Source organism: Trichomycterus rosablanca, chromosome 4 (assembly GCF_030014385.1).
Source record: "Trichomycterus rosablanca isolate fTriRos1 chromosome 4, fTriRos1.hap1, whole genome shotgun sequence".
NCBI lineage: Eukaryota > Metazoa > Chordata > Actinopteri > Siluriformes > Trichomycteridae > Trichomycterus > Trichomycterus rosablanca.
The window spans coordinates 26,235,941-26,261,634 of record NC_085991.1 but is presented as its reverse complement, the minus strand read 5'-3'; the positions used below and the strand labels follow the sequence as shown (position 1 = coordinate 26,261,634).

General features: G+C 38.6%; 1 protein-coding gene across 1 annotated transcript in view; it reads right to left on the bottom strand.

Moving 5' to 3' along the window:
• Window positions 1–21,379, bottom strand: part of map4k2 (mitogen-activated protein kinase kinase kinase kinase 2) — a 41,144-nt gene extending 19,765 nt beyond the window's left edge. Inside the window, exons 1-18 of the mRNA XM_062994077.1 lie at window positions 21,231–21,379; window positions 16,225–16,282; window positions 15,658–15,748; window positions 14,541–14,605; window positions 13,515–13,570; window positions 13,019–13,066; window positions 11,341–11,383; window positions 9,448–9,520; window positions 8,379–8,510; window positions 8,200–8,262; window positions 8,028–8,109; window positions 4,447–4,557; window positions 4,219–4,297; window positions 2,848–2,906; window positions 2,560–2,606; window positions 2,399–2,437; window positions 2,167–2,200; window positions 1,917–2,076 (exon numbers count right to left, since the gene is read on the bottom strand). Coding sequence (XP_062850147.1) covers window positions 1,917–2,076; window positions 2,167–2,200; window positions 2,399–2,437; window positions 2,560–2,606; window positions 2,848–2,906; window positions 4,219–4,297; window positions 4,447–4,557; window positions 8,028–8,109; window positions 8,200–8,262; window positions 8,379–8,510; window positions 9,448–9,520; window positions 11,341–11,383; window positions 13,019–13,066; window positions 13,515–13,570; window positions 14,541–14,605; window positions 15,658–15,748; window positions 16,225–16,282; window positions 21,231–21,323 — 1,333 coding nt within the window. The 5' untranslated portion in view covers window positions 21,324–21,379. The remainder of the gene's footprint in view (window positions 1–1,916; window positions 2,077–2,166; window positions 2,201–2,398; window positions 2,438–2,559; window positions 2,607–2,847; window positions 2,907–4,218; window positions 4,298–4,446; window positions 4,558–8,027; window positions 8,110–8,199; window positions 8,263–8,378; window positions 8,511–9,447; window positions 9,521–11,340; window positions 11,384–13,018; window positions 13,067–13,514; window positions 13,571–14,540; window positions 14,606–15,657; window positions 15,749–16,224; window positions 16,283–21,230) is intronic.
• Window positions 21,380–25,694: the final 4,315 nt, after the last annotated feature.

The window sequence follows — 25,694 nt, the reverse complement described above, 5'->3', positions numbered from 1 at the left end:
TTCTGACACTCGGCCGACTGTGCCGATAGAAAAGAGGGAGCTGGACCAGATGATTGTGCTAGCTGGGATATGAGAACATGACAGCGCGGGGTTTTTTGAAACTATTGGATGGATACATAAACCACGTGACCGTGTGGCGGCGAGAACAAGGAGTGTCGCAACTCTCTCTATCTACGGCTCTGATCGATTCTGTCTCAAATCGAACCGACACCCAGCCAATCAAGTTACACTCCAGCGATCAAGTGACAACGAAGCGGCTTCGTTTACAGCAGAGCCGTAGAGAGAGAGAGTTGCGACACTTCTTGTTCTCGCGGTCACGTGGTTTATGTACCCCTCCAGTAGTTCCGAACAAACCCGGCGCTGTCATGGGACAAGCAGCAGTGAGTGAAATATTAAACGGCAAATAATAAAATATTGTACAATTTCTGGGTATTTTCACCTGCCTTTACATTTACTGCATCTGCTTTAATGTCAGTTTGGTATATGAAGTGGAAGATTTTTATAATGACTTAATAGGTTGTTCTTGTTAACACACAGTACATTATATTAGCATACATTACATAATGTGATATCATTAAGTAGTATAAACAATATACAGTACAGAGATTAAAGAGCTTTTTTTTTTTTTTTTTTTTGCATAAACTATAATCTCCCTTCACTTTCCTGAGGATTCATAATAATAATAATAATAATCATTTTGGTTAAACACTGAGCCATGTGGCTGGATTCATAAGGTTTACCTGCACTGAATGAACAGATTCATAAACACACTCCCGTACCTTTAACATTATTGTGCAGGTACATGAAATAGCTTCATTCATCTCTTATTTCATGAGTGATTAATAATTCATTCCTACATGTAATACATGAATTAATTCATAATAATATGCACTAGTTCATTTTGTCTAATGTAAGTGGTGGACAAGGTACACAAACCATGTAGTTGATTAGAAGTAGGTAAAATATTACTCCAGTAAAAGTAGTAGTAAAAGTAAAATACTCTTTACCTCCACTTCACTGAGTATAAGTACTAAACTATTTACCTTCCAATGTACTTAAGTGTGAAAGTAAAAGTAGTATGATTTATTATGGCTCTAATGTTTTATTATCATTTCTGTAACAAGACTCTTGATTAATCACCTCATTTTAGGTGAAAAGACTCGTGTGGCATTAATTAAGCTTAACTGACTGAGCTAAATTCAGTTATACCTATTAAATAAGATAAACATGTAACATTTAGTGCTGAGCAAATGCTAAACAATAACAGTATTAAGTATATTAATGACACCAAATTCATTATTTCTTTAAAACAAAGCAACATACAGCTGAAAATGCTGCTCAGTAGTGGAAATGAACAGAGCTCCACCCGGAGCTGTGCAGAGAAATGTCCCGCCCCCGTCACAGCGGTTCTCTATGGGAGTGTCGCTACTCTGTTCTCTCTACGGCTCTGGAATCGATTGCTCATCCTGCGTGTCCCGGATGTTTAGTCTGAATTTTTTAATCTGAATTTTGTGATCTGAATTTGACCTATCGAATTTGAGCAACCTGAATATATATTATTTGAATTTTATAAACTTGAATTTTTGATTTTGAATTTGTTAACATCAAAAAATGAAAGTGAAAATGAGTTATTGTAAAATGTGTGGGTTGAATTCTGAGGCAAAAAAGTTCAGTAATCAAAATTCAAAGGCTTAAAGTTCAGTAATCAAAATTCAAAGGCTTTTAAATTTCAAAATCTGATGAGACAGATTTACTTCCATATTAAAAGTTACAATTTTCATGACTAGCACTAAGTTTTAGAGTACAAGTTACAATTCTATAAAGCCAGCTCTACATATGTGCAGGGTTTTGCTGTGAATCTATGCCCACAATTGTGCCCAACCCTGCTTGTGTATCTGTGCACATATAAATTATACCTGAGTTAGGCCGTGGTGCTTCATTAGGCTTTAAGGTGGAATTGGGCCTTAAAGTCAGATCTTTGCTTTCCTGGACCGCACTAAAAGAGCTTTTCAGAGGAAGTGATGCTGTGGCTGATACTGGTAAAGCACCAAATAGTCCACTTTTCCTTGTCCCCCACTATGTGGCATCAAAAACACTTCAATCAAAAACAAACATAGCAAATGACATTTTACTATTGTTTAAGCGTATTCATTTTCTCGTTTATACCTCTAAGGATGACCGTCTTTGTACTGTCAGGCTTCTGAAATAGAAACAAGGCAATCATAAAGATGACAAAATACATTAAACAAGGAATTATTTAGCAAAAAGAGTACAAACAAAATCATTAACACTAATACAAAATTATTGACTGTTTATACTAACTGGATGAAAAGAAATTTGTTTTATATGTGCAATAGATTTTAGATGCAGAAGAGGGCACTCTTGTTCTACTGCCTACCTCTGCTGCAGCTCTTCCTCCACACAATCCAAGAGACTCCTGCAACACCACCAACCAGGAAAATGAATAATTATAATCAATGATTTTTATCCTCAGACCATATCATATGAACCCTGAAATTAATTGATGCTACTGATAAATCAGAAATATATTATCCTTACGGAGTCTCAACTTCATCCCCGGAAATGCTCCAATCATCATATGAATCCTGAGAGAAATATATATTCACAATTAGATGATTATTATATTTTCATCAAATAAAACTAAATGTGCAGTAGCCAAATAAATCTTTAATCCTGCACAAGGCAGGTTAATATGGGCTGGGTCTCGCACACAAACAGTCATGCACTATTCTCCACTCAACCCTGACGGACGAGCCAATCATTGTCTGTATAGGCACCCAGCCTGTTGGTAGCTGATTTAGGTGATTTAAATGCAGTTTAACTTACCAGATCTGGATAGGGATCTGTCTCTTTCCTCCTCAGAGGTGGGAATTTTACCTGATCAACTGTAAAGAAAAAATGCATTCAAATATTTTAGTTTACCTGGATGTCTGTGTTTTAATTAGAGTGAATTTAAGTCTTTCTTAGTGTCAGTGAATAAATGTTTATAATTGTTGTTACATTTTTATTATGGTGTGTGTTACATTTATTTCCTAATGCAGATGGGTTTATTGTGTGTCTGTAAGCAAATTCTGTCCTATCACACTAATCAGACTTTAGAGGACAATAATGTCTCAGTGACAACCTACTCATACCCCACCCCCTCACTCACACACACATAGCCCAGTCTTAGAATCTCTTACTGGTTCAGTTTCACATGGCTACAAACAAGTGTGATTGTGTACATCTGCTTGGGTGGCGGTACGTGGTAAAAGACATGCCATTGGCATTTGTAAACAGTGCCCAGCTCTGTTATACTGTGCTCGCTGACAACACCAGTGCATCCTTCTCTGCTTTATATCCGTACATTAAACTGTATGTACATGCATGTGGTGTTGAACTCAGCCCTGACTGTAGCTTACATATCCACACATACAGAAATGTTATCTATCCATCCATTTGTAAAATGTAAATGTATTTTTTAAATATGAACACATTTTGATTTTGTTTCCCACAATACATTATGCACATGCTACAACAGCATGGCTTTGTAAACACAGAGCGTGTGTGCTTGACCGGCCTGCCTGTAGTCTAGATCTGTCTCCTACTAAAAATATATTGAGCATCATGAAGAGTAGCTGAAGCCTTGTATCAACACAAAAAGAAGAATTCCTTTTGCAAAACTGCAACAATTAGTGTCCTCAGTTCCCAAACAATTAACAACTGTAATTACTAGTAATTTTACAAAATACAATTAAATTGGTAATTGAAAACATTAAAAAATATGTAGTACTGTCAGGTAAATACATAAAAAGAATTAACAAGTTACAGATTCTTCTTTTTATTGTGTTTTAACAAATGCCCCAAATTGTTTGTGTATACTGTACATCATTAGCCTTGCAAGAAATATGCCAAAATTAAAATGTCAACATTAAAATGCACAAATTTTTTTACTTTTAAATTAAAAAATAATTGAAAATGAACAAAATAATTTAAATGCTGTCACCATTTGCATGGCCCACAACAAAAAAATACATATATTTTTGCATATTTAAATACATGATTTTGGGACCCTTTTTGTATAATAAAAGAAACACTTATCTTTTAAGTGCATGTATCTTTTCTGAGGTAAAGATAGGTATGTCATGTGGTTTTATGCCTATTGGTGCAGCTATACAGCATGTGTTCAAACAAGTTAGATTGCATTCTTATACTTACATTGTTTCTCAGAGAAACTTCTCTCAGCCAGTAAACTCTTATTCTTTGACTGGATCTTATCAGGGGTGGCATCACTAGCCTATAAATGCAAACCCACCCACAATTACACAAAATACAGACAGTTTTAGCTCTACCAGATGCTCTATGTTTTGTGTTATACTATAGTCATTTAAAACACTAAAATGTCTTTGCCTCTTAGGCAAAGCAAACAACTAAGATTCTACTTACATCATGGTCAGGGTCCTCAATGCTGGGCGTATGGTGGAGATCTGGATTGCTGGCCATGTCCAGCAGCTCAATGACCAGATTTCTGGTCAATAGTTGTGTAACAAAGGTATGCTACATAGGAAGAAAGATACAACAAAGCCACCATTTGATAATTAATAATTATTGCATTTCATAATTACTGCATGGGTGATTATGTTTCAGCTGGCAACAAGTTATTTAGCCCTAACTGATGCAGTGAGTAGCTTCTCATTTGTTAAACAACCATGTCGAAAGACACATCCTGTGGTCGTGGAAAAGATGTTAATCTGTTTCAGAAGGGTCAAATTATTGGCATGCATCAAGCAGAGAAAACATCTAAGGAGATTGCTGAAACTACTAAAATCGAGTTAAGAACTGTTCAACGCATTATTAAAAAGTGGAAGGACAGTGGGGAAACATCATCTTCAAGGAAGGAATGTGGTCGGAAAAAAAACTTGAATGATCGTGATCGGCGATCACTTAAACGTTTGGTGAAATTAAATGGTAGAAAAACTACAGTAGAACTCAGGGATATGTTTAATAGTGAAAGTAAGAGCATTTCCACATGCACAATGCAAAGAGAACTCAAGGGATTGGGACTAAACAGCTGTGTAGCCTTAAGAAAACACTTGTCAGTGAGGCTAACCGGCAAAAACGGCTTCAATTTGCTAGGGAGCATAAAGATTGGACTCTGGAGCAATGGAAGAAGGTCATGTGGTCTGATGAGTCCAGATTTACCCTGTTCCAGAGTGATGGGCACATCAGGGTAAGAAGAGAGGCGGCTGACACATGCCTAGTGCCTACCGTACAAGCCTGTGGGGGCAGTGCTATGATCTGGGGTTGCTGCAGTTGGTCAGGTCTAGGTTCAGCAACATTATGTGCCCAAAGAATGAGGTCAGCTGACAACCTGAATATACTGAACGACCAGGTTATTCCATCAATAGATTTTTTCTTCCCTGATGGCACGGGCATATTCCAAGATGACAATGCCAGGATTCATCGGGCTCAAATTGTGAAAGAGTGGTTCAGGGAGCATGAGACATCATTTTCACACATGGATTGGCCACCACAGAGTCCAGACCTGAACCCCATTGAGAATCTTTGGGATGTGCTGGAGAAGACTTTGCGCAGTGGTCCAAATCTCCCATCATCAATACAAGATCTTGGGGAAAAATTAATGCAACTCTGGACAGAAATAAATGTTGTGACATTGCAGAAGCTTGTGGAAACGATATGCGTGCCGTAATCAAAGCTAAAGGCGGTCCAACGAGATATTAGAGTGTGTTACCTTTTTTTTGGCCAGGCAGTGTAGAATCAATGGCTAATGCATGTTTGTAGCCCACAAGAATTTTAAAGCGCTGTTTAAATAAACAATTATGAACCAATGCCCTATATAATAACAATTTATGGATTTCTCACACTCTTAATGAATGCTCAATAAGCCAGGTACACAAATTTTCTCAGGATTTCTCAGCACTGTGTAAATATTAGCTTAGTGGTGCTTCAGATGGTCCGTTTATATTTATAAAGGTAGACATGAAAGACAGGAGTGGGTACTTGGGTGGCGCAGAAAATGTTAGCCCATTTGACCCTCAATGGTCAGATCTCAGTGGTGCTATCAGCTGGCTGGGCATCTACACAGACATAATTTGGTAATGTCAGAGCGAGGGTAGGGGTTTGAATATACATACAGCAACTTAAGTATTTAATTGGTTTTTAAGTTGGTTTAACTTTGCCTCCTAATTCATTGTTAGTTGTTATAAATAAGGGCTAATTTGACTGCACCCACAATAAACTACAAACCTATTTCCAGGGTTCCAAGCTGGGACAGTACATACAATTCAGACAAAAATATTGATTTGTAATCTGTCTTTCAGAGACATTTAATCTTAATCTTTAGTAGCACAAAGCGTTATTGAATGTTTTACTGCATAACCTTTTAATATTTTTTATAAACATACATCAGCTCCTATTATGATGCCTGCAACACACTAGAGCAGTGTAGGACTGTGAAGATAATGGAATAATAAAAAAAAACAACTGGGCGCAGGATATTCTGCTAGCACACCAGCGCCGATATTCTGAACTCCTCAGTTCAAAACTCGGCATTGCCACCGGTCGGATGGGCGCCATCTAGCGGGCATAATTGGCAGTGCCTGCAGAGAGGGATGACCGGAATATGTGGCTGTGTAAAGACCCTGATTGGTGAATAGAGGCGCCTGTGCAGAGTGCATGGGTGGAAAAGGGTTCCGTTAAGGGCTGCGCGCGGGTTGGAGGAGGTGTGAGCATCAATATACCCACCTCGACTGCAAAAAATCAAGGATCCCCAGCGGCAGAAGACAAATTACGAGAACATGGGAGATAATGCATAAAATATATATTTTTTAAAAAGCTGTGTTGGAACCACCAATGGACAGGTGAATAGGTAACAGGTAATACTATCATGAATGGGTATAAAAGGAGCATTAACAAGAGCCTCAGTTCTTAACAAGCAAGGATGGGTTAAGGTTGACCTTGTTGGAAAAAAACAATTCAACAGTTTAAGATCAACTCATACCACAGTTGCAAGAAATTCAGGGATTTCACCATTTACAGTGCATAACATCATTAAGGGTCTCAGAGAATCTGCAGAAATCTTTGTTCATAAAGGGTAAAGCTAAAACCTTTATTGAAAGCCTGTTGTATCTGATCCCTTAGATCAGCGCTCCCAACCTTTTTTGCACAACGTTTTTCATACAAGATATTATTCACATATATATGATATTATATATTATATTATTATATATATTGATTATATATTAATTAATAATTAATTAATTATAAAAATTAATTAATATATATATTAATGAATAATTAATTTATTATATATATATATATATATATATATATATATATATATATATATATACAGTATATATACAGTATATTTATATATATGCTAGAATTCATATAAGATATAATTAAGGTTTCATATAAGATATAATTTCACGGACGGGCGGGGGTGAGAGGATTTAAAATAGAATAACTATAGGATGGAAATCAGTGTGAATCCTAAGCTTTTTTTTGATGCAGTGAGATGCTGCATCCACCTAGTGGTGATTGGAAACAATAACACCCACAGAGTGTTGGAAATTTAATTGCTCTTGTAGCGATCTCTAATTATTTATTTTTTCTGTACGGCCCGGTAATAAATGACCCGGTATCTGTCTGTGGCCCGGTAGTTGGAGACCACTGCCTTAGATGGCATTAAAAAAACAAAATATGCATCAGTGGTTTCCTGCCAAAAATCTGATCTGAATAACTGGTGGAAACTGTCCACAGTCATCCAACCTTGATATCACCATGGGCTTAGATGCTGATAGACACAAAAATGTCCATGATACTGTTTTTTTTATGTCCATGTAAATAGCAACAGCTTTTTCTTGTTCCATCTCCAAGACCATTACTTTGTAAAGAGTTTTTCTGGTGGTTCTTGGATTACATGTTACTATTTGAATAAAAGAAGTGTACAATACTTTAGGCTTTTATACTAAATTCATGATAAAATATGACTTTAACAGTACCTGTAAAAGAGTGTCTGCTGTGGGTCTTTTTCTTGGATTCTTTGTTAAACACATCTTTACAAAGTTATTAAAACCAGCTGACCTGAAAAGAGTGAGAGGAGTAGCAAAATATTTTAGCTTATTACTTTCTCATACTCCATAAACAGCAATTCAAAGTCTTTATGGGTCTTACCATTTTGCTTTATCTTTTAGTTTAGGAGGCTGAAAGCTGCTCTTTGACATCAGCATCAGAGCTCTACGATAAACCATTAATGTTGTAAACAACAAACATGCACACATCATTATATAACATAATAGTCTGTGCATATCCTTATACTGTTCAATAGTTTAATGTACCTAAATCTTGCTTACTTCATAGGATGAAGATCAAACATGGGTGGCTGCAGCTCTGCCAGTTCAATAGCAGTGATGCCCAAAGCCCAAATATCACACAAGTGGTTATAGCCGCCCTTCTTCTCCACAGCTGCAACCTCAGGGGCCATCCTTGGATAACAGAACCATAAGACATAATAAGCTTTGTATTTTAATAGCTCAAACAATTCATTCCAAAACTTTACTACTGTAATTTGTTGTGATGTCTTCCTTCCCAAAGAACTGTTTTCAGCTGTAATGCTGGTTTTTGGATTAATAATATTGAATATTTTTGCTGTTTGCTTGTAATTTGACTTAGGGATTGGTCTTTTGTTATGTTTTAGCTAAGCTATCTGCCACAGAATACCCTTGAATTTGCTATACACAGATCAGGCATAACATTATGACCACCTTCCTAATATTGTGTTGGTCCCCCTTTTGCTGCCAAAACAGCCCTGCAACTGTGATGCACTGTGTATTTTGACACCTTTCTATCAGAACCAGCATTAACTTCTTCAGCAATTTGAGCTACAGTAGCTCGCCTGTTGGATTGGACCACACAAGCCAGCCTTTGCTCTCCACATTCATCAATGAGCCTTGGCCGCCCATGACCCTGTCACCGGTTTACCATGGTTCCTTCCTTGAACCACTTTTGATAGATCCTGACCACAAGAGCTGCAGTTTTGGAGATGCTCTGACCCAGTCATCTAGCCATCACAATTGCCTTGTCAAACTCGATCAAGTCCTTACGCTTGCCCATTTATCCTGCTTCAAACACATCAACTTTAAGGATAAAATGTTCACTTGCTGCCTAATATGTCCTACCCGCTAACAGGTGCCGTGATGAAGAGATAATCAGTGTTATTCACTTCACCTGTCAGTGGTCATAATGTTTACAACACATAAGTCAGTAATATGTTACTGACAGAAACAATGCTCTGTCTTGACTTACTGCTATTGCTTCACCAACACCTTTACCTCACAGCATTCTAACAGTAGCACTATAGTGTTTCCACAGTGTTTTTAGCACGTCTACAAATGGTATTGCACAAAAACTTTCCCTGCTTACCAGTATGGAGTTCCAATAAAAGATTTCCTCTTGGCAGCTGAGGCACTAATTTCTGCAGCAACCCCAAAATCAGCTGCAGAAACAGAAAGAGGGCAAATAAGAGAGAGACAGAGTTAAACACATACCATAGTTACACACAAACCATGGTCAGGCTGTAGAAAGGCAAATGGGTTATTGCGCCCTGCACCAAACCTGTAACTACTTCCTTAACTGTTTACTAAAAACTTAATTCTGTATTGTACTGTAAAGGGGAAGGTCACGACTTAGCATGCAAGCACCGGGTAAACCCCCATAGACAAGTGAGAACATTATTTTGGCAAAAGAGCTGGAACCAAAAAGGGAAATGACAAATATAAATAACATCCTCAGCCCATAGCATGGAAGAGGTGAACAGAAAACTGAAAACCAGTTGCTACAATACCAGCCTATGACAGCTAAGTTTTTAGAAAAAGAATAAAAAGAGGGAACTTGTACGCCCAGGTGGCGAAGCGAGATATTCCGCTAGCTAACCAGCATCGAGATTCTGAACACCTCGGTTCGAATCTCGGCTCTGCCACTGGTCCGCTGGGCGCCATCTAGCGGACACAATTGGCAGTGCCTGCAGCAGACAATAATTGGCCAATAATTGACCGTGTCTGCTAAGTGGGTGGGGTCTTGAAACGCTGTGTAAAGCAGCGTTTCCTAACCTTTTTTGCACCACGGGCCGGTTTCATATAAGATATAATTTCACGGACCGACGGGGAAGGGAGGATTTAATAATATTGCTCACAAACGGTGTAAAATAAGCTATTATGAGTGAAATAGAAGCAGTGAAAACTGCTTTTCTAGCTATCTCTAATTATTCATTCCGGTAATAAATGACCAGTCCGCAGCCTGGTGGTTGGGGACCACTGGTGTAAAGGACCCTGGTTAGCAGATAGAGGCGCCTTTTCAGAAAGCAGGCCGCAAAGAAAGGTTCGCTAGGACTGTGCACGTGTCGGAGGGCACGTGAGTGGCAATATACCCTCCTCGAATGCAATCAGGGATCCCAAGCAGCAAAAGACAAATTGACTACGCTAAATCGGAGACAAATGGGAGAAAATGCATAAATAAAATTTAAAAAAAGAGGAAACTCAGAAAATGAAAGCAGCTACAAATGGAGTGGGGCAGCCTGACAGCCCACGTTCAGCATGGAAACCCTTTTGGGGCCCACTTATAAGGATGCCTTATGAGCTTTCCCATTCACGGCAGTTAGGTCGTTTTGGCCAAAAAGTCACCGCAACACTGTCAAGTACCCTAAAAAGCATGCCATAATTAGCCCCTGTGGAAAACCAAACTGGACTGAGCCGAGCACCATGGTTCCAGAGGACAGAAAGAAGCAGAAAGAAGCCAGCAAAACAGTGGGGATAAAACAATAAATATTAACAAGACAATCGCCCACCTGGAGCGAATTAACACTCAATGAGACGCAGAGACTGCTGGTTTAAGTAACCAACACAATGAGTCATTTGTGCCTCTATGGCCCCCATTGGCAATTATTGGCATGGCAGAGAGGCATTATATTGTAATCCACAACTCTCTTTCAAGCAACATTGCACTGTGTTGCGTTGATGGTTTATTGAGCACTTAGTGTACAACCAAGGTGTGTGAACATCAAAATAAGCAAGTACATGTGTAAAAACTGTGGTTATGTTATTTCTGAACATGATTTCATGTTCCTAATAATTTTTAAACAAGAGATTAGATGCCTAACAATCCCACATTTCATTTTCTTTAATGTAGACTCTACATAATGCCCGAAAAATGGCTACAGGAGTACCCTCTCAAAACAGTGGTTAGAGATATGATTTTTAAATGTGCAAAGTGAGTGTGAATTTGTTGCACGTATTGTACCTAAACATAGGATCCACTTACCCAGTTTCACATCTCCTCGATCAGTAAGTAGTATGTTGGCTCCCTGCACAAACACAACAATTGTTAACAGATTTAAATAGAACAAATAGTTAAGCACATTTGTTCACTACATATCAAAATCACCCTGAGGTGAGAGATTGCTAAGAGACTGCTAAGAGCTCTAATTTCACTTTAAAAAAAGTATTTAAAAAGTATTGTTGTTATTAACAAGTTTTGTTTACCACATAGTTTTGGTCACATATAGTATGTTAGACAAGTTTCATTTGATGGTAATGCATCAGAGTTTTTCAAACTTATGACACACATTATGTCCATAATTTTTTACACAACTCATGCAACACAAACGATGCATCTTACTCTCTCTGCTGTGCTCTGGTCAATCTGGTTCCACTGTGGTTTACAAAATGTACATAAAGCCTCTACAGTGGGGCGTTCGCATACAAGTTATTTTGTTTATGTGCCTGGTAAATTTGTTATTTATTATTAGTTTTTTCTGCAACCCATTTTTTGGCTCAAGACCCAGGGTTCAAATAAACCCTGGCGTAAAGAAGCTTCAGAGGCCTGCACAAAGCCCCGACCTTAACCCATCAAAGACATGGCATGTGTGTGCATGACTGGCTTGCCTGCAGTCCAGATTTGACACCTATTGTAAACGTATGGCGCATTATAAAGAGGAGTATCAGAAGTATATTTAAAAGAAAAGGTGATGTGACCCAGTAGTAAAATGCCTTTGTCCAGGCTTTTTTGATTGTGCTGCAGGCATCATTTTCTAAATGTATTCATATTTGACAAATAGAATGAAGTTTGTCATAAAAAAGACTGAAAACATTTTTCTTGTTTTTTTTCCTTTCTTTATATATTGTTTATGCATTTTCTCCCCTTTAGCATGTCCTATTGCCCGATTGCGTCATGCTTCCTCTCCACCAATGCTGATCCCTACTCTGATTGAGGAGAAGCTAACCCACGCCCCCTCTGACACGTGGGTAGCATGCCGTATGCATCTCATCACCTACACTTTGACGAGTACAGTGCAGCTCAGCGTTGTGTACGGAGAGGACACATCCTGAAAGCACTCTTTTCTCATCTCTGTGCAGGCGCCATCAATCAGCCAGCAGAGTAATTGCACCAGTCATGGGAGAGAGACCCCATCCGACTTTGTCCCGCCCATATCATGTTCATGTGGCCGCTCAGCCTTAGCCAGCAGGCAGAGCTGAGATTTGATACAATGTATTCGAGATCCCAGCTCTGGTTCCAGCATGTGTTTTTACCGCTGCGCCACCTGAGCGGCCCTGAAAATATTTTTCTTTTAGAAAGTGCCCCAACTTCTCTGAAAATGGGTTTTGTAAAAGATTTACTAACAAAGTGTCTTAAACAGAAAATGCAAATAACAACTTTGGTTTGGGTTATGCACGCTTTCACAAAACCATTCTAAAGACATGATTACCATGTGTGTATCAAATACCATTTTACCCGAGAGGCATCCAAACTGGTTCATTGGCATTGGCATGAGGAAGTTATGAAAAGGCATTTGAGCAGTTCAGGTAAGTGATATGTTGTCTAGTCTACAAAAGCTGTGATCAAATTTCCTCAGATAGTATATTACAGTGTGTATTCCGAGCTCATTATAAATGAAAGTTGTGCTTAATTTGAATTAATTAATACAGAACTTATTGTATACCTTTATATCTCGATGTATTTTGCCAGTCTCATGGAGATGAAGTAAACCCTTCAAGACACAGAGACACTAATAGTAACAATCAAGTAACAACAAACACTGACAAGTTCCTCATCAAACAAACATGGTTTATATTTTATTTGTTTCAGCTACTAAATTATGTTAGAATAATATGGCTAATGCACTATATAGCCGAGTATGTGAACACCTGAACATGAGCAAGTTAGACATAACATTTCAAACCCATAAGAATTAATATGGAGTCCCCCAAGTTCCAGCTAAAACACTTTGACCCTGGATAGTGTCTGTGGAAATTTGTGCACCAGGCAAGTATTTGTGAGTCAGGTGTTGATGCTGGAGAAGGTCTGACTTGCAATGCACATTCCAATTTATTTAAAAGGTGCTCAATAGGGGTCACATAATTTTGTCCATATAGTGGTGTATATCAGTCATTGTTACACAGCTAATATGCTAGTAATTCATGAATAAATGATCTTACCTGCAACGTTTCCCTGCAGATATAAGCTATCTGTTTTTCTTTTAGGGGTCCAGTCACTATAGAGAAAAAAAAACGATTTATTAATCAAATAAGGTGAAGAATCTGGGACAGTATGATAAAATACTCGAATTCTGACCATGTCTGGCTTTTGACAGAAGTTACATAGATTGAAGTTAGACTTAACTTATGTAATATGACTCCATCATAAATAATAGACATGGCTGGAAAAAATAATCTGACCTGGTTTAAAATTCTATACCATGCACTAAACGGGACAGTGGTAGCCTAGTGGGTAGAGCTTTGGGCTATAAACCGGAAGATTGGCAGTTCAAATCCAGGCTCTGCTATGCAGCCACTTTTGGGTCCTTGAGCAAGGCCCTTAACCCTGTCTGCTCCAGGGGTGCCATACGATGGCTGACACTGCGCTCTGACCCCAGCTTCCAAACAAGCTGGGATATGCGAAGAAAGAATTTCACTGTACTGTACATCCGTATATGTATATATGGCAAATAAAGTATATCTTATAAACATAATATTTTGCTATATTCCAATTTGGCAATGTACTAATCAGACATATAACTAAGGACTGCAGCATTTGTTTTGGGACACATCTGTGTTTATTACCAAAGGACCTTGAAACAGAGCTTGCATATAGTCAGGATTTTCCTTTGTATTTGGTGCCATGAATAATGTAATATTTTAATGAGCTGGTAAACAGCCTTTGGTTATTTGTTATGTACCTGTTTTTACTGCCCATGTATTTTCAGGTGAATGTTTAGGAGAGAGATGTGTTTTTAAATGTGTTTGCATTAAATCAGCACCAAATATGCGATCAACATGACAGGAAAACTCATCCACCAATCAGCAGTGTCAACAGAGTCGTACTTGGCTACCTTCAACCAACAACAGGTGTTTTTGTATTGTTGATTTGCAATGAATATGATGCAAAAGGACAAAGGGTTATGACAAATGACAACAAGAAAATATTGGTGTTGTCCTGCATACACTGTCCTGAATAGAGCCTACCATGATAGATGTCTTGTAGTGACCCTCCTCCACAGTATTCCATACAGATCCACAGCTTAGTATTCCTAGATAATAAACAAATACAGTTGAGCACTACTTGCCATTATTCTATTTCTTGTTCTTTATTAAACATACATACACACAACATGAATGCTGGTGCATTTTATTTGGGACTGTAATCAATTAAGTATGCATTCTGTGTGTGTGGATTAGACACAAATATAAAAGATTTAGAGGCACCAGAAAAGATGTTTAAATATTAACTAGTACTTACACCGATCAGCCATAACATTAAAACCACCTACTTGTTTCTACACTCACTGTGCATTTTATCAGCTTCACTTGCCATATAGAAGCCCGCTGTAGTTCTACAATTACTGACTGTAGTGCATTTGTTTCTCTACATTCTTTTTTTAACCTGTTTTCACCCTGTTCTTCAATGGTCAGGACCCCCACAGGACCACCACAGAGCAGGTGTTATTTAGGTGGTGGATCATTCTCAGCACTGCAATGACACTGACATGGTGGTGGTGTGTTAGTGTATGTTGTGCTGGTATGAGAGGATCAGACACAGCAGCGCTGCTGGAGTTTTTAAATACTCACTGTCCACTCACTGTCCACTCTATTAGACACTCCTACCTAGTTGGTTCACCTTGTAGATGTAAAGTCAGAGACGATCGCTCATCTATTGCTGCTCTTTGAGTTGGTCATCTTCTAGACCTTCATCAGTGGTCACAGGACGCTGCCTATGGGGCGCTGTTGGCTGGATATTTTTGGTTGGTGGACTATTCTCAGTCCAGCAGTGACAGTGAGGTGTTTAAAAACTCAATCCGTGCTGCTGTGTCTGATCCACTCATACCAGCACAACACACACTAACACACCACCACCATGTCAGTGTCAGTGTACAGTCTGTTCATTGTCCCATTATTATCACACATTTTGTCAGATATGCAACCTCTCTTTTGTGAGTCAGGTTTTTTCAATTAATGCTCCAATTGTACTTTATTGTTCAAGTTTCTTAAAGATAGTTTCTATAGGTAATGCGTATTTCTCAGTCCAAACATTTGCAGAAAATAATATCGCAAACACTACAACAAAAGACACGCTGAAGTCTACCTGTGGTAGCTGCCATAATACGCCACAATGTTCTTATGTTTGCACTCCTTCATTGTAGTGATCTCCTGCTGAATAGATGTAATATCATTTCCTAAAAAAGAAAGTGTTTGTTTGTTTATCAGGATTTTAACGTCATGTTTTACACTTTGGTTACATTCATGACAGGAACAGTAGTTACTCATTACACAAGGTTCTTTAGTTCACAAGGTTATATCAAACACAGTGGACATGGACAATTTAGTGTCTCCAATTCACCTCACTTGCATGTCTTTGGACTGTGAGAGGAAACCGGAGCACCTGGAGGAAACCCACGCAGACATGGGGAGAACATGCAAAATCCACACAGAAAGGACCTGGACCGCCCCACCTGGGGATCGAACCCAGGACCTTCTAGCTGTGAGGCAACAGTGATACCCACTTAGCCACTGTGCCGCTTAAATGTATAGTGCTTGTATTATATTCCAAAAACAACCCATTATGATTGTAGAAAAGCAATGAAACATTGAAAGCAATTAAACATGCAATTGTTAAGTAACAGTGCTTTATTACAATAACAGCTTAACTTACCAGGATCCAGCTTAATGATTTTAATAGCAGCCAGTGCTGAGGTCCTGATGTTTCTTGCCTGAAAAAATTATGAAGATTATATTATAAATGCATCCTGTTTTCAATGTCAATGAATTCATTTTAAATATTAGAGCGCATGTTGCTTACATATAGACATTTTATTAAAGGGTGTCATATTGTACAAATTATAGAAAAAACTTTAAGGATTATTTGTATTTTAACCATTGGTGCTCACTAAATTTGACCTTTCCCGTTTAACATTTTGTGCAACTTTTATAACTGTCCAGTTTAAATTGGTTTAAATGCTAAATGTGTCTTTTTACAGAAATGAAATGTGTGTCTTTTGAAAGGTGATGGACAAAATAACAAAAGTGAATTAAACTAAATCCCATTTCCAAACCCTAGTTCCAGAAATGTTGTGACATTTTGCAAACTGTAATAAAAGCAAGAATCTGATATTTTTAAGCACAAAAATGACTTTTAATGTTCTGGCTGACCAATTTGTTTGTATTTTGTAAATATTAACAACTTGAGATTGTAGTTGTAATCAATCACTATTGATCCTATATATTTTAATAAAAAGATTTTGGGTATCTGGAGAATTCTTGGCCACATGCCACTGCAAAAAAATTAAACTCCATTAAACAAAGTGAAAGCCATACACCAAACATATGTTTTCTGGGCCCAAACACATATCAGATGGACCGAAAGACATGATCAGACATGGTCACATTAGTCAAATGTCAAGTTTTCCATACCAAAAAAGAAATAGACCATCCTGACTGTTATCAGCATAAGGTGCAAAAGCCAACCTCTAGCATGGTATGGGGGTGGATCAGTGCCCACTGCATGGGCAACTTGCACATGTGTAAAGTTACCATTGATGTGGAGATGTATATTGGAATTTATGGGAGACACACGCTGCCATTAAGATGATGTCATTTTCCTGAAAGTTCATGGTTATTTCAGCAAGACAACGCCAGGCCTTATTCTGTACGAGCTACAAATGTCTGGCTTTGTAGACACAGTGTGCGTGTGCTTAACTGGCCTGCCTGCAGTCCATACATGTCTCCTATCGAAAATATACACTGATCAGCCATAACATTAAAATCATTTCCTTGTTTCTACCTGTCCATTTTGTTCTTTGTAGTTCTACAGTTACTGACTGTAGTCCATCTGTTTCTCTGCATGCTTTGTTAGCCCCCTTTCATGCTGTTCTTTAATGGTCAGGACTCTCCCAGGACCACTACAGAGTAGGTATTATTTGGGTGGTGGTTAATTCTCAGCAATGCAGTGACACTGACATGGCGGTGGTGTGTTAGTGCGTGTTGTGCTGGTATGAGTGAATCAGACACAGCAATGCTGATGGAGTTTTTAAACACCTCACTGTCACTGCTGGACTGAGAATAGTCCACCAAAAATATCCAGCCAACAGCGCCCCGTAGGCAGTGTCCTGTGACCACTGATGAAGGTCTAGAAGATGACCAAACAGCAGCAGTAGATGAGCGATCGCCTCTTTATATCTGAAAGGTGGACCAATTAGGTAGGATTGTCTAACAGAGTGGACAGTGAGTGTACATGGTATTTCAAAACTCCAGCAGCGCTGCTGAGTCTGATCCACTCATACCAGCACAACACACACTAACACACCACCACCATGTCAGTGTCACTGCAGTGCTGAGAATGATCCACCACCCAAATAATACCTGCTCTGTGGTGGACCTGTGGGGGTCCTAACCATTAAAACAGGGTGAAAGCAGGTTAAAGGAGGTGGTTTTAATGTTATGGCTGATGAGTGTATGGTGCATCAGAATCAGAAAATGACGAGCACACACTGATGTGCAGCTGTTTTGTTTATAAGCAAGACTGGGCAACAATTCCACTTGGAAAACCACAACAATTGGCATTTCTGAAAAGATTTTAAAGTGTAATTAAATAGAAAAGATCATGTAACACAGTGGTAAACATGCCTCTCCCGCCTCTGACCCAACTTTTTTAATGGGTTGCCGGCATTGATTTTGTACTTTTCTGAAAACAAAGTTAGTAAACACAAGCACACATTAATTATATAGCAATGATAGCAGCATTTCCAGTTATTTCCTATTTATATATAAATCTATAGCAGGGTAGACATACTATTCGATTGAATAGAATTGCATTAGAAAGTACTAAGCACAGTAAGATGTGAAACTATTTATTTCTGGAGGGTCACCAGTTATTTAATCATGGACTACTGCGTTCCATGCTATGCTCACAGTAAGGAGTAGTGTTTACTTTGTTAAGGTGCTGGAATGGAACAGACATAGACGCAGTGTTTCTGGCAGCTGTATTAATGAATAATGACCCAGCATGCAGCTGCCTGCATACTACAGTCTGTTTGAGCTCAGGAACTCAGCGGACCTTCCAACTTTAGCATTTAATAAGTTGCATGATGTGTGGATGTAAAATTACATGGTTATTGGAAGATTACATCATTTTAGCACTGCATAATTCCTAAAGACCTTTGTAACAATATCATACACACAAATTGCAAATGAGTTCTTTATAAATCTTTTAAATACTGAAATAGAAATTAAGGATACTGAGTAGAGATAATTAATCTAACTCAATGATATTAAATTTATAAATGACAGTATGTTCATTGTTGAATTTAAACAGTGCAATAGGACTGGTTGAAACCTTGAGTTACCCTGTTTATTCAGCTAGAATGGTTTAATATAGACAATAATAAGGATTTTTTTTCTGTGCTTATGGTAATAATATTTGGATCTGTTGGCTTTAACAAAATTAAGGGATGATCAATTAAAATAGCAGTTGAGTTGACAATAGCTGTTGAGTTTTGCAGCCATTCCTGGACAAAAAACAAGCAGAGCAGCTTTCCTGTTGTTTTTCCTGACATGCTAGTGGACTTCCTGCTACAGCGTAAGTGACAGTGCTTTGCCTGTTAATGGTTTTGCAGCAGAACCAGAAGTAACATTACTTAAAACAATGGCCTAGACAGGAAATCGGTCCTTATTTTCATCAGCAATCCAGACTTTTTTATATTTTTTTATTTTCATTTACCAAACAAGCTGTCAAGTATTTAAAATTTTCAGGATCTGCCATTTATAAGAGACTCACTCACTCACTTTCTTAACCGTTTATCCAATTAGGGTCGCGGGGGGGGGGGCTATCCCACCTTTTCAATGGGCGCAAAACACACAGTAACACCCTGGACCCTGGCACAAGTCCATCGCAGGGCAGACACACATACACACAAACACATACACACACCCATTCACCTACAGGGCAATTCAGTATCTCCAATCCAGTATATCTGCATGTTTTTGGACTGTGAGAGGAAACCGGAGCTCCTGGAGGAAACCCATGCAGACACGGGGAGAACATGCAAACTCCACACAGAAAGGACCCGGACCGCCCCGCCTAGGGATCGAACCCAGGACCTTCTTGCTGTGAGGCGACAGCGTTTCCCACCGAGCCACCGTGCCGCCCTTTATAAGAGGCTACGAGACTAAAATCGCAGAATGCCTAAACAGTAAAATGACTGCATTGTCTATTGTAATAAGTAACAAAGGGTTCCTGGCTTGCCCACTCTATTATAATAGAGTCAGCTGTGAGGGGGTAAAAAAGATATCCCTAATCATCAGTATGCTACACTAAAATACTCAAGCAGGACGCATACTATTCATACCATACATACTACGCATATGGAATGTCAAGGCAACATCTGCATAGATGCCATAAACCCATGTTATGTGATGACTCAGAGACAGATTTGCTTTCTTTTTCTAGGATCTTTTATAGGTTAACGGCTTCTTAGAAATGTATATTTTAACTGTTTCTAGTTAAAATACAAGCATTCATTAATTTATAATAGCTATTTAACCGTGGTGAGTTTCACAAAGGGTCCACAACTACCAATAAAAACAGGACTCACAGCGGTAATGTATCCTGAACAGTGTGTAACTAACAAATTCCTTTGATCACACCCAGGGGCAACTTGGAGCAGCCAAATTTTGCAGGAAATGTAACAGAAGCTGCCTATTATGTTGACCTATTGATGATACAGCGACCCAAAACAATGCAAAAATACCACCTGACTACGTTGCTTTCTTTCTTTTACACTTAGCAACATTTAAAAAATGTTGTTGTTCCTCAAAAAAGAACAAATAATAACTGTACCAATGACTATTTATAAATCATTATTTATTATTTAGGGGAAAAACTTAACTCTCAGAAATTAATGTGGTATAAAGCATTAAGTGGAAATCACATGATTAATCAGTAAAAGGGACATACTGAGAATTTAGTTATTTCCCTCTGCTTAATTCAGACATTGATGCACTGGGTCTGTTTGTCTCTGCCTTTTTCTTATATATGGTTTTAAGGAACATAAACATCTACATGACAGCCTTTTCTGCTTTTGAACCAGGGTTTGAATAAAGGTTCAACCCTCACCCAGTTTGCTCAAACTGTATATGGTCACAACTGTAACTTTGGATAAAACCATCTGCTAAATGCCATAAATATAATCCCATCTGAGAAGGGCTGTGCACTTAAATTCCAAAATTCTTTCTAGTGCAAGTCTGTAACAATAGTAGTAGAACAGGAAAGTCAGTAAACATGAAATACATTTTGAGTTTCTTCCAGTAATATATTTTTAGCATGGAGTGTAAAGAACACATTAATAAAACAGTAGTGTTTTAGTTTGCAATCTGAGTAATGGCTCTGGAATTGAAGACTAGTAGAGGACATAAAAAGACATTTAGTGAGTATGCCAGTTCTCAAAAGAGACAAGAAGACCTAAACCTAACAAGAAACTGGGTGAGTTTGGAAGTCTAAAACAACACATTCAGAGTACTTCTCATCTCATTTCTGCTGGGGAAGTACAATGCTCACCTAAAAAACATTTAAATCATGCTTCCTGTCCATGTTTGCTCAGGTTAACATTACTATGTGTACATTTCCTGCTGCTGATCAGCCTCTCTCCTCTATTTTGCTCTCACCTTAAACACATCTCCATATGTACCACTTCCAATCCTCTGTATGATCTCGTAGTCATCCAACGGGTCCAGGAAAGAAACTCCGATAGTATTCATAACAAGCAGTGTAGTCCTTGTTCTTCAGCAAATGATCATGACAGCGGAAAGTTGCCGAAAATCCATCAAATATCCTCAGTGACTTAAAAAAAAAAAAAATAGCAACAGAACAAAATAATCCAAGACTAAGGCTCTGCTGCTGATGTGCGCTAGTTTGTATGGAACTGGCGCAGTTTCTCTGTGTCGGGTGACCAGCAGAAGCAGCAGCAGCTTTAAAAGTGAGAACTGACCGAAAACTGCGAGGCGCTCTTTCATACACACACACACACACACACACACACGCTGATTCATCACAGGGCAACACACACTCATCTTCTAACTTACCCACTGACACATTTAGGGGATATTTCAGTGTTTTGGAAGGAAATGGGGGGAAAACAGTAATTGGAGAAAACTCTGAAGAGATACCATACCACACCCCTCACCAACAGTGACTTGAAGCAAGCCCTGAATATGGTGCTGTGTGGCACTTACTTTACCAGCTACACTTATATGTCATCAATATTTTTTTCACTATAATTGCTGGAGTCCCAGAGGGTTAAAAGAAGCTTCAACCATGTGCAGACTAATATAAACAATTTTCTATCAAGTGAATTAGATTTTTTACATTTTATATTAATTGTTAAATTCATGGTGGCGCAACTGGTGCCAATAGTTGTTACACACCAACCAGATTTTTAAGGTCCTGGGTTTGATCCTTCCCCCCAACTAGTTTTCTCTCACCACTTAAAATCATTTCATACCTGGTTGACTGGTCACTGAAAATTAAAGGAGGGAATGCATTAATGTGATGCCATGTGATTATTAAAATGTTAAACTTATCTGCCGTCTGGCTGGGCTGGGCGGCCACATGAACAACGATTGGTTGTTGTTCAGGGCAAGGACGGATTAAGGTTAGTCTGGGCCCCTGGGCAAATAGTTGCCCAGTTGTTGTATCAACATGTTTTTTTCTATTAGATTTTAATTAAAAACAACTATTGTGAGATATATCCACTTGTCCTGTTAAAAAAGTAACTAAGTAACGTTTACTTTAGTAGATTTTTAGACTAGTAATTTTACTCGTACTTAAGTAAAAATTCATTAAAGTAATAGTACTTTTACTTGAGTACAATATTTTAGTACTCTTTCCACCTCTGAATACAACCTCTGCTGGCTGATTGATGGCGCCTGCACAGAATTGGGGAATAATGCTGATCAGGGTGTGGCTCTCCGTGCACAAAGCTGATCCGCTTATGAACTCACCTTGTGCAGGTGAAAAGAGGCAGCCGGTACTGCTCACGTGTCAGAGGGGGCGTGTGTCTGTTGCGACAGCAGTGGAGGGTTGTATCGGTAGAGGTAAAGCATAATGCAACCAGGGTAATTGGATACGACTAGATTAGGGGAGAAAATAGGGGGAACAAATCGGAGAAAAAGAGAGAAAGGAGAGTCAAGTCTGACTAGGCCACAATAAACCTCTTTTTTAATTTTTTTTTTTTAATTTAGAGATGGATTTACACTTGTGCTACAAATTGTCTTGTTGCATAAATCAATTGCGCTTAAGCTTAGGATCTTGGACTGATGGCTGTGATGATTCAAAGAATGATTTAAACTCGTCAGTTATGACAAGCTGTCCAGACCCCAAGATGACAAAGCATTTTACATAATCACACTATCCATACAATATATGCTGGTTTGATGTTTTTAGTCAAAAACATTAGCTTTATGATAGATGGAACAAGGCTAATGTTTTTCAGGAAATTTTCTTTTGATTTACCACTCTACAAAACATTATTCTAAAAAGCTTAAAAATTATCAATGGTTTGGCAAGTGTGAGATAATCCTTTATATTCCTCTTGCTTAGAGTTTATTTCACCTTATAACTCTCACATGTATCCAATATTAGACATTGTCTCTTTCTAATAGTGGAATCATACTGGCAGACCTTTCCTGAGACAAGAAAGGCCAGCAGTTCGCCTGATGATTATCTAGGATCTTCTCAGTTTAGTCTTCGATGTGCTCTTGGAGTAATTTTGGAAGACCACACACGCCTGGGAAGCTTCCCTACTGTTTAATGCTTCTGGACAGAATGGCTTTCACTATGGTTTGCTGGAGTCCCAGAGGGTTAAAAGAAGCTTCCACCATGTCCAGACTAATATAAACAATTTTCTCTTAAGTGAATTTGAGATTCAGGAGGACAGACAGCAATAAAGCCTGAGGACAGTGGGGATGTTTGTTATGAACAACAGACGACAGAGATTTTAGTTGATTTCCCACTGTACGTCCAACAAGATTCTAATCTGACTGAAAACTATCTTATAAAATGTAGGTTATAAAAGTGATCACACTTGCATTTATGTGTGTTTACACTATATGGCGAGAAGCATGTAAAAACCTAACCATAACTTGCTGGACAATTTTTTTTCAGAACCACATGCATTAATATATCGGGCATATACACTCACAGAGAAATTAAATTGCATTTTACATTTATGGCCTTAAGCAGATGCTTTTATCAAATAAAGATTTAAGGTCTTTGCTTAGGTTCACAACAGTGATAACCTGGTAATTGTGGGATCTAAAGCTGGTACATACATTTATAGTTAGTGACTGTATCCCATGTAACTTGCCCATAACCAACATTTTAATCAAATGGACTCCAACTGACCAAATGTTATCTGAGTGGACCATCTCAGTAGAAATGGATTAGGTGCAGAAGTGCTATTGGGATTTTTAAACACCTCAGTGTCAACACCTAGAGGAGAATATTGGTCTACTCCAGGGGTATTCAACTAAAATTTAAAGAGGTCCAGTTAGAGAAAATTTCTTGAAGCAAAGGTCCGGAATATATATATATATATATATATATATATATATTTAAAGAGGTCCAGTTATATATATATATATATATATATATATATATATATATATATATATATATATATATATAATATATATATATATATATATATATATATATATTTGGGCACATTTGGGCACAATTTGGACATGTTCACTGCGGGGTGTACTCACTTATGTTGCCAGCTATTTAGACATTAATGGCTGTGTGTTGAGTTATTTTCAGAAGACAGTAAATCTACACTGCTATACAAGTTGTACACTGACTACTCTAAGTTATATCCAAGTTTCATGTCTATAGTGTTGTCCCATGAAAAGATATAATGAAATATTTGCAGAAATGTGAGGGGTGTACTCACTTTTGTGATACACTGTATATATATATATATATATATATATATATATATATATATTCATTATATCTTTTCATGGGACAACACTATAGACATGAAACTTGGATATAACTTAGAGTAGTCAGTGTACAGCTTGTATAGCAGTGTAGATTTACTGTCTTCTGAAAATAACTCAACACACAGCCATTAATGTCTAAATAGCTGGCAACATAAGTGAGTACACCCCACAGTGAACATGTCCAAATTGTGCCCAAATGTGTCGTTGTCCCTCCCTGGTGTCATGTGTCAAGGTCCCAGGTGTAAATGGGGAGCAGGGCTGTTAAATTTGGTGTTTTGGGTACAATTCTCTCATACTGGCCACTGGATATTCAACATGGCACCTCATGCCAAAGAACTCTCTGAGGATGTGAGAAATAGAATTGTTGCTCTCCACAAAGATGGCCTGGGCTATAAGAAGATTGCTAACACCCTGAAACTGAGCTACAGCATGGTGGCCAAGGTCATACAGCGGTTTTCCAGGACAGGTTCCACTCGGAACAGGCTTCGCCAGGGTCGACCAAAGAAGTTGAGTCCACGTGTTCGGCGTCATATCCAGAGGTTGGCTTTAAAAAATAGACACATGAGTGCTGCCAGCATTGCTGCAGAGGTTGAAGACGTGGGAGGTCAGCCTGTCAGTGCTCAGACCATACGCAACATACTGCATCAACTCGGTCTGCATGGTCGTCATCCCAGAAGGAAGCTGACGCACAAGAAAGCCAGCAAACAGTTTGCTGAAAACAAGCAGTCCAAGAACATGGATTACTGGAATGCCCTGTGGTCTGACGAGACCAAGATAAACTTGTTTGGCTCAGATGGTGTCCAGCATGTGTGGCGGCGCCCTGGTGAGAAGTACCAAGACAACTGTATCTTGCCTACAGTCAAGCATGGTGGTGGTAGCATCATGGTCTTGGGCTGCATGAGTGTTGCTGGCACTGGGGAGCTGCGGTTCATTGAGGGAAACATGAATTCCAACATGTACTGTGACATTCTGAAACAGAGCATGATCCCCTCCCTTCAAAAACTGGGCCGCATGGCAGTTTTCCAACAGGATAACGACCCCAAACACAACCTTCAAGATGACAACTGCCTTGCTGAGGAAGCTGAAGGTAAAGGTGATGGACTAGACCCAATTGAGCACCTGTGG